This window comes from Notothenia coriiceps, unplaced genomic scaffold (genome assembly GCF_000735185.1).
Source record: "Notothenia coriiceps isolate Sejong01 unplaced genomic scaffold, NC01 NC01_scaffold00001121, whole genome shotgun sequence".
NCBI classification, from domain to species: Eukaryota; Metazoa; Chordata; class Actinopteri; order Perciformes; family Nototheniidae; genus Notothenia; species Notothenia coriiceps.
This window is the reverse complement of record NW_011333822.1, coordinates 21,191-30,979: the sequence shown is the minus strand read 5'-3', so window position 1 is coordinate 30,979 and position 9,789 is coordinate 21,191. Positions and strand designations below refer to the sequence as shown.

Below are 9,789 nucleotides of genomic sequence, written 5' to 3'. Positions count from 1 at the left end.
TGAGTAAAAGTAGAAGTACTCAGGTCTTGTACTTGAGTAAAAGTAGAAGTACTCAGATATTGTACTTGAGTAAAAGTAGAAGTACTCAGGTCTTGTTCTTGAGTAAAAGTAGAAGTACTCAGATCTTGTACTTGAGTAAAGTAGAAGTACCAGAGTGTAGGAATACTCTGTTACAGTAAAAGTCCTGCATTCAAAATGTTACTCAAGTAAAAGTAGAAAAGTATTCTCATCAAAATATAGTGAAAGTAGAAACAGTAAAAGTAGTCATTGTTTGATTGGTCCATTTCAGAATAATATATATGATATGTTTTATAATGATTGATCATGAAAGTGTTCTCAAAGCTGGTAAAGGTGCAGCTAGTTTGAATGACTTTGTATACTGCAGGGTAGCTTGTGGATTTACTCCAGGTGGAACTAAAGTCTGATTTAACACTTGATTATATTTCACATCATTCATCCACATCTGTAGAGTAACTAAAGGTATTACATAGTGGAGTAAAAGTACACCATGTACCTCTGAACTGTAGAGGAGTAGAAGTACACAGTAGCAAAACATTGGAATACTCAAGTAAAGTACAAGTACCTCAAAATTGTACTAGTTACTTTACACCTCTGTGTATAAGTTATGTATAATTCATATCGTAGGTGGATTATGGTCTTATAATTCACGTGATTGGCAGCAAGTGTTCCTTCTGCAGTGCATTATTTCTTATATAAAATATACAAACTGGTGTAACTTGAGAGTAGATTCACTCTCTATAGTGCATGAAATCAAAAAGACAGAGGCAGTCCCGCTCAATAAAAATAATTTATTTACAGTGGCATGAATCATAAATTAACAGCAGCATTGGCAAAAGCAACATTAGAGTCGACAGCTTGCATAAAGTGGTGTGAACGTCTGGACTTTTGCATAATAAACCCCTCACACACACACACACACTCTGAATGATCTGTGTGTGTTGGAAAATCTGAACATCTTCATCACACTGATTTAAAACGTTACCCTAAAACACTTTCAGCTGATCACAAAGACAACTTTTATACAGTGGCATAACTCACAGGTGTGATTCAAAGATACTCTAAAAGGGGTGTGTTTGACTTGTATCACAAACAAAATAATGTCTTCATGATTATTTCAACAGTTTCTGAGATGTCCTTCATTTTACATCTACCTAACTGGACTAGTTGTATTAAATTAAATAAAAACGTCCTGTCAGAATTGCTTTTAGACAGCACCATTTAAACAACTACTGTAATGCCATAAGAGTATTTCAAAGACTCTACTGTCACCTTAAAGACATCTAGGCTTTTAGCTAGAAAACTACAAAATGTTTAAAAATATCTCACTGAAATTCAACTTAAACGCCCAAATAAGAATTAGCTGTTTGTTTTTACAAACCTTTAATTTAATATAATAGATTTTTTTTCAGGTGCATTTAATTAGTTTAAGCTATAATTAAAGTTTTGGCCGGCTTTATTTGGGTCAAAACTTCTTATAACGTCTGCAAAATGTAGCAGTTTTAACGTTTCTCTTTAGAGGTTTGCAAAAAAAGATGTGGAGAAACTGGAAAAATTCAAAAACGGGTTTCTATATGAAATCTCCTCAGCTGTCCGCATTGATTTTACATAGATTTCTGTGTAAAATATAGATATTTTGAAGCATTTTATGTCAGAAACGGTACCCTACATTACGGTTAAATAACTTTGTCAATTACACGGCCACCGTAGCTCAAATTCTATCACAAGTATATACTACTACAGTATACTGGGGACCAACATAAATCAGCAAAAGTCAAATATTATATAAATGCCCTTTAAAAGAAATACAAAAGAAACAGTGTTAGTGAAGGAGAGTCTACCTGATGCATTGTGCACATATACAGTTTAACTACAAGAAAAAAAAAGCAACTGCCAACACATTATTATTGTATTTCCATGAGTTGATACACAGGTTGTTTTGTGAGGATTTTTGGGGAGAAATATAAAAACCCTGGCTGTCTAATTATTACACTTAAAGTATGAAGTGGTGAAACGCTCACTCAGCAGTTTGTGACAGAATGAACTCACCTGTCAAGCTTAAAGTTACAGTTCACAGATCTAAGGCATGATGCTTCATCTTAAGGTACTTACAGGAAATACAGTATTTTGCAATTGATAAAATATTCATCTAAAAATCTTCAATATATATATATATGTATGTATACTGTATCAGTCAGTAAAATATTATTAGTACTGTACATGGGTTTCGCTCTTGATTGCCTTTGCAGAGAGTTTCACATTCAGGACATTTCCATGGCTTACATTTACTCTTCGAGGTTTTTGATAACATATTTGGGATTTTTACAATATGCTAGCACACTGGAGTACAATATGCAAGATGGACATGAAGGAAAAATCATTGTAAAATAAAAAAAGGTTTAAAATCAATTTCACGGTTTCATTTTCACCTTCTTCTTTCCAGAAGACAAGCCATACTATGGTTACAGTATGTGCTTAACAGATTGTTGGACCATGTGAAGTTGACATCCACGTTTTGTTAATTTAAAAGCTTATACAAGACAGCACCTTATACATATAGAGAGCACCTGTTTCCAAATAGTCCCGAGTAATACACTTTGGGCGTTAAAGATTATGGGTCACCTTCATTAAATATAACATTTGGATTCAGGACCAATAATCTGTTTATGGCTGAGGTCAGATCATCCTTGAAGTAGGATTTTGTCGACAGCTGTATTTCATCCTCACACATTTATAGGCTATTTTTTTTTTTTTAACACAATCTTACTAATTCTGCCTTTAATATCCCTCTGAATTGTTTTAATTTGATTGATTTAAATTGAAACTGTCTTGTCATGTAAAGATCACAGCTTCACCCACAAAAAGTCCCAAAACAACAAACTACAAACGTCTGAATTATCCTTCAGCAGACAGAGAGCTTCATATAAATGCCTGTGAACTCCTGCAGGTCGTTTTGAAAACAATCACAGTAGCGTGGAGTTTTATTAGTAGGCTACACATATTTATTTTATAGGCAAAGCTGCTTTAGAGAAAGAAATTATTTATTTGGTTAATCCTCAGTAGGTAGAGAGCACACAAACAATGTATGTCTGAAAGTCAATATAACGTGTCTACAGATATCTAATGTTTGTTTACCAAGTCTCGTGTTATTCTATAAATGTAAATATCAGGCAATTGCTAGCATGCTAAGACTCTCACCATTGAGTTAAGTGTGTCAGCATGCTAGCTATTGCTGATAAACAGTAATGGAAATGCCATGTATGCAGGTTTTTGGACAAATTACTGTTTTGACCTGATGATGGAGTTGATTAGTAATTTTCATTTACTGTAGGGACATTTTAATGTATGTACCAATTGGCAAAGGAATGTTGGCTAGGTTAAGTAGGCAATCTAGTTAGCTTATCTGAAACCATGTCAAAAAGGCTATCTAGTTAGCTTAGCTGAAACCATGGTAAGAAGGCTATCTAGTTAGCTTAGCTGAAACCATGTTAAGAAGGCTATCTAGTTAGCTTATCTGAAGCCATGTTAAGAAGGCTATCTAGTTAGCTTATCTGAAGCCATGTTAAGAATGCTATCTAGTTAGCTTATCTGAAGCCATGTTAAGAATGCTATCTAGTTAGCTTATCTGAAGCCATGTTAAGAAGGCTATCTAGTTAGTTTATCTGAAGCCGTTGTTAAGAAGGCTATCTAGTTAGCTTATCTGAAGCCATGTTAAGAAGGCTATCTATTTAGCTTACCTGAAACAAGGTCTAGTGGGCTATCTCGTAAGCTAAACTCAAACTAGCTTAAGGGTAGCTAGTGAGTTTAGTTAACTTTCATATTCAAATTAGGTCAATTAAAATAGCATTAGATAGCTTATTTCTAGCTATGATAGACTAGCATAATACCCAGGCAAGGTTACTGATTAGCTTATGCCAGATTATTGACCTTCTATTTTCCCATTTGTGTTTCTTGAGCTCTACCCACTGAGGTCTCATTCAACCAAATAAATATTTCTGCTCCCGACAGATGTTCATTGGACTAAAACTCCAAACTGCTGTTAAGCAATGCCACATACAGGAAAAGGGGTATTTAAAATCTAAGTATGTACACTATCTATAAACATTCACCTTCATTCAAAAAGTCATTAAATAGGGATACAGCTCCCCAGTAACTACAGCAGTTGAAATATATTAAAATTTAAAATCGACATTATAATGTACCATTCTGAGATTTTCTTAAAGAAACATATCCTTGATTTTTTTTTAATGAAATACAAATAATCTCTAAAACTTCTTCAAAACTATAAATACCTGTAAAATATTTCTTCATAAACCTTGTTATTCAATGTTTTTTCAGTCAGGCTCTCAAATAGAACCATAGAAAGATCAAATCCAGAGGTTTCACTTATGCTCGTCAACCAATCTCTTCTCAAACTGTTGTTCCAGTTTCTCACACATGTGTACGCTCTCATATACAGTATTGTCATGTTCCTGTTTTGCCTCAGATTTGGCTGGTGTGACAGAGGGAGCATCTTGTTTACATCATGTTTCCTCAACTTCTCGTTAATTCTTCATGAGCAGAGTTACGTTTTTGCATTTGCTCCTGTGTTACCTTGTCTTAAACACAGCCGGGGTCAGCAGAAATTCTATAAAAAGACAGAGAATCACATTAATTATCAATGAAAACGATTGTGAAGAAAATATGTGCATTCAGTGGTTGGAGAAGACTTTGTAGTGAGCAACAGTCGAATAAGTTCATTATTTTCTGATGGAAGTGTGATTTTCTACTGCATTATGATGGCTTTTGGGTGTGTAATAATTCTCATTCTGTCCTTTTATATTGACTCAACTGTTGTGTGATTGTCCTTAAGTTTACATGTAAAGCTAACTTTGTAACGAGAGTATACATCTAATGAAAAGGCATTTTTGCTAAATGTTACGTGATCATTATGTGGATTGGACATTTGTCCTCAACCTGAACTCATAATATGTTAACAGCATATTTATTTACAGACTTCAAACTCAATGAGACAATAAGTGTGCAAATCTTTAACTTACAGAACTGGCTTCACTCTCTTGCGTCAACATCTCAATCCCGGCCAGCTGCTCCAGGATCAGACTGCCGTCCTCCACCTGTAGCAGGACGATGACAACAAAGATGAACACGCTTGCTAACAGGATATTATAGCTCCTGTTTACTGAGAAAGGAATCATTCGGACATGATCAATAGTCTTCTTTTGTCAGACCGAAAACAAGAACAATTGCTTAATAGGTGCTGGAGCTATATATAATTGTATATATATATTGGAGACAGGTGGTGGTGTGAACAGAGCACTTGGAGGCACATGGTTTGTTACCAGGGTGTTTCCAGCCACAAGAAAGGAAAGCCATAGGAAAGGCTTAAGGAACAAAACATATAACCTGTTCATTGTTAATGCTATTGGATCATATTTGACATTGACATTCTTGTCTGGACTTGGATCATTGCCTTGCGTAAGTTCCGCTAGCTAGTGTTATTGTAACTTAATTATCTGCTTCATTTCTATATACGTTTGGCCGCTACAATAAAAAGCTTTCCCACACCTGCTCTGTGTTCATGGAGCTCATCTGTCCTGACATCTGGTTCATGTTTCCCCCGCTGCTGCCTGCCATCACTCCCAGGTTCATGGTGTTGGGGTTATTATACATTCCTGCAGTGGGTTGTGTGGAGTACTGCGACTGGGACTGCTGCGGGTACACACTGCAAGGAGGGAAACAGTCAAATATGTAGAATATCCATGAAAAGTTTTGTTATTGTGTAGAGTATGTCATTTATGCTGCTGGGACAACCAGTTGATACATGTAATAATAATACATTTTACTCATAGAGCGCTTTTATTGAAGCTCAAAGATACTTTACAAAGTAAAAATTCATAAAAACACAAACTGTGTTTTCACAAAGCAGTAGACATTTTGTTTTTGAAAGGCTAAACGGCATCAAATGTGGATTTAAGCAGAACATTGGAATTTTGGAAATGATAACATCCATCTTTTGATCAATAAATATTGCTTGGAAAGCTTTATGCTATTATTCGACAGGTTTAGATTACACAAGTTGGAAAACATCGTACAGAACCACCACTGGAATCTAATCTACAATACTATCAGTGAAATAATAATGATATAGAAGTTAAAGGTGGAGTAGGTAATTTTGGAGAAAGCAGCTCGAGTGGCTAGAATTTGAAAATACACAACCGGAAAAAATCTGTCACTTCCTCACAGAGCCCCGCCTCCAACACACACTCACATGACCAATGAGGGCACGAGATAAGTTTGTGCACAGATGGAAGGCTGACAGGCAGGTAGGCCATCCAGTTACTTTAGCCGGGCCGGCTCAGATGATTGGTCGTGCTTTTCACAGCGCTACGGCTTCCACAGAGATATTTTTATGTATTATATAATATATTCATTGCTATCGGGATGTTAAGAGCATTCCATGGAATATAACAAAAAGTGTTTCTGAAGTGAATTACCTACCCCACCTGTAATCAGAATCCCTATTCGTCCCACAGAGGGGAAATGTGTTACACCAGAAAATAGCCAAAGACAGCTTAATGTTAACTAAGAAGCGTGCATATACAAATAAAATAATAAAATAATAAAAAACTCAAATGAACTGTTGTTACCTGTTGCTGGTGGAGACGTTGGCCGACTGGGTCCACGCGCTGCTGGGCTGGTACCCGGGGAGTCTCTGGGTCGGACCCTGGTTCTGTGGCTGGCCCTGGTTTTGCTGTTGCATCATGGGACTTTGCCCCTGCTGCATCCTGGGGGACAGCAGGGGGCTCTGAGGGGTCGTAGCTCCACATGGGAACCCTGACACTGGATCCTGACGCTGCTGCTGACTCATTCCTGCAGATCGGAGAAAATAAAAACACATTCAAGTCCCTCCTCAAAACCCACCTGTTCAGATCAGCCTACTCACTGAAGTGCTACGTGTCCTCTGTTACGGTCCTTTGGTGCTGTCTTTAACCTCTCCTTAGAACATTTTATGAATTGTAAGGTGTCCTTGGGTGCTTTGAAAGGCGCCTCTACGGTAAATAGAATGAGTTATTATTATTATTATTATAAAAGGGTCAGAAAATGAAAGTAAGATAATCAGACGCTTGAGAGACATTACCTACCTTGTGACTCTTATCTGTAGTCAGTAAGGTACTTTATTCCTATTCTCCTCTTATATCGTTAGAAAGGAGTTTGACATATCGAAGGAAATAAGGCCTTGTGCGGAAATACTATGTTTAAAATGTGGTCATGCCAATAAAGCCCCTTTGTATTGTATTGTATTGACAGGCACACAAAACTACACACAGACAAGACGAATGGAAATACTGTATAAGCCAGAAAATTCAGTGCTGGCATTTCAACATGTTTCGAATCTTTGCTTAAATGAAGTTGATATTACAATTAAAAGAGCAGCAATCTACCTAATAGCTTTCCTAAACTCATTTTAAAATCTCAATAACCCCAAAAGCTATTGCCTAAGTCAAAAGGCTCTTTGAAAACTGAACTTTTCATGCAAACGTTTGTAGAAAATATTCAGGATGGATCGTGTCCTTCCTTACTTCAGATATCTAAAAGTTCCAGAAGAACTTTTTTTGTTTGTGATTCAATTTGATTAAGAGGGCGTGCCAAACACCCTCTTAAACATGGACCAAAGACATGAACACAAATATAGGCAGGATGTTTAGTTCAGAAGTGTCACCACGATATATATCTCCTTCACACACATCCTGATATGCAGAGTGAATGGTTTGGATATGGGTCAAAACCCTAAACAAAGAAATATGTGAGTGTAAAAGCAGAAAATGTTATGGAACAAAAACAAAAAGGAGTTTGATCATTCAACCTTGAACCACACCCAATCAACTTATAAGAGGACGAATGATTCAAACAAAAATGATTAAGTTGGACTGCCGCCACCACAACAAACAGAAACGACATGACGCTGACAAAAATACCTGAGCTGCTGAACTGGTAGGCACTGTGCTGAGACGGAGGACTCATAACCCCGCTGTACTGTCCGCCTACATTTCCCATCATGCCCTGGCTAGCCAAGTGATGGCTGGGGGAGAGAGGGGAGGAGGAGAAGGGGCTGGAAGAGCCCGGATGAGGAGGTGGAGGAGGAAGAGGAGGAGAGGGCAGGTTGGTACCGTAGCTGGACGCCGGGTAGGGGAACTGCTGAGGGTTTCCCTGGGGGAGCCGAGGGTTGGTGCCCCCCATGGGCATCGGCGTGGGAGCGGACCCCCCACTGGGCACACCCTGAGTCCTCATCATCATGGCTCTCTGCTGCTGGACCACCTGCTGCTGCTGCCGCTGCCGGAGGTGGTTGCTGAGGTACTCGCGCTGACGCTGGGCCAACATCTGGGCGTTCAGGGTTCCCTGCAGAGAGACACAGAGCGAGGGGAAGCTTCAATATAATTAACACGACTCTTAGGAGGGACTCAAGCCGTTCAGACATTATACAATACACTGAGTAACAATCACCACTTTGACATGTCAGTTTTTGGCAGATGGCAAAAGTACACACGTCCTTTACTCGAGTAGAAGTACAGATACTCGTGTTTAAAAATACTCTGGTAAAAGTAGAAGTACTGACTAAACTTCTTTACTCAAGTAACCCACCAAGGTGAAACTTCAATCAAATGAAAACGGACCAAAACAAGACTCTTAGGAGCTGCTTGAGCCGATTATAAAACTGTCAGGTCTGCACCGATTTGCATTTGATCAATTAAGTGGGGTATTAAGTACAAAGGGGTTTCATTAGGCTCAGTATTTTTGTTTGTTATCTGCAGGATGATAAAAAAACTAGTAGCCTGATTTTTCTTTTCTTGTGGTGGAAGGATGTGGCATGGGCCATTATGTTTTACTGTTGTTAACATTGCAACATAGGGCACCCAACTCCGTAAATGCATGTGAACTACAATTTGAAAACTAATTTGTAAACATCCATGTTGTTCCCACATTACGTATTTAAACTCGTGAACACACCAAAGTTGAAAGAAAGCCGTTTTCAACTCAGCTGTGTTTCTGAGGAGCATGTGAATGCATGAGTTTAGCACTGATTGATAGCCATTATTGTTCATGCTAATAATACAATGTATGGCCTAACGTGTAATTAAACCTAAACATCACAATAATCTTGAGATTTAAAGTAATCTGCAGAAGCTTTTGCACTAACTATTTATACAGCACCTTTCAAACAGAGTTACAAAGTGCTTTTACATAAATACAGAACACATTTAACACACACACACACACACACACACACACACACACACACACACACACACACACACACACACACACACACACACACACACACACACACACACACACACACACCATCTCATATCAAGGGTATCATTTTAAATGAGGATGTGAAGGACACGCCCCCAAACTTTTAAAAACCAGTGACGGTAACCTTGAAATGTGGAGCTGACTTCTTGACATATTTTACAATCATCCAACGGATTGTTTGGTAATGGTTTCTGTTTTTCAGCCTATGCATAAAATCAAGTTTATAGATTTGACTTTAAATATTAGAACACTAACTTTGGGTTTTTTCTGCTAGCTCGAGGAAGGTGTAATTCTAAAATGGAGCTACTCCTGGGATAAATACAGTATTTTATTCTTATAAGCAGGCTCAGGTAGGGCTGCTTAATTAATCGTATTTTAATCGTAATTACGATTTTGGCTTGCAAAGATTATGAAAACAACATAATCGAAATAAAACGATTATTTTTTTATTTTTAT

General features: G+C 37.7%; 1 protein-coding gene across 1 annotated transcript in view; it reads right to left on the bottom strand.

Annotated features, from left to right (window-relative positions):
* Positions 1-791: 791 nt before the first annotated feature.
* Positions 792-9,789, bottom strand: part of LOC104959314 (nuclear receptor coactivator 2) — a 27,741-nt gene continuing 18,743 nt past the window's right edge. The window contains exons 8-12 of the mRNA XM_010787185.1: positions 7,995-8,415; positions 6,666-6,888; positions 5,584-5,740; positions 5,058-5,132; positions 792-4,645 (exon numbers count right to left, since the gene is read on the bottom strand). Coding sequence (XP_010785487.1) covers positions 4,634-4,645; positions 5,058-5,132; positions 5,584-5,740; positions 6,666-6,888; positions 7,995-8,415 — 888 coding nt within the window. The 3' untranslated portion in view covers positions 792-4,633. The remainder of the gene's footprint in view (positions 4,646-5,057; positions 5,133-5,583; positions 5,741-6,665; positions 6,889-7,994; positions 8,416-9,789) is intronic.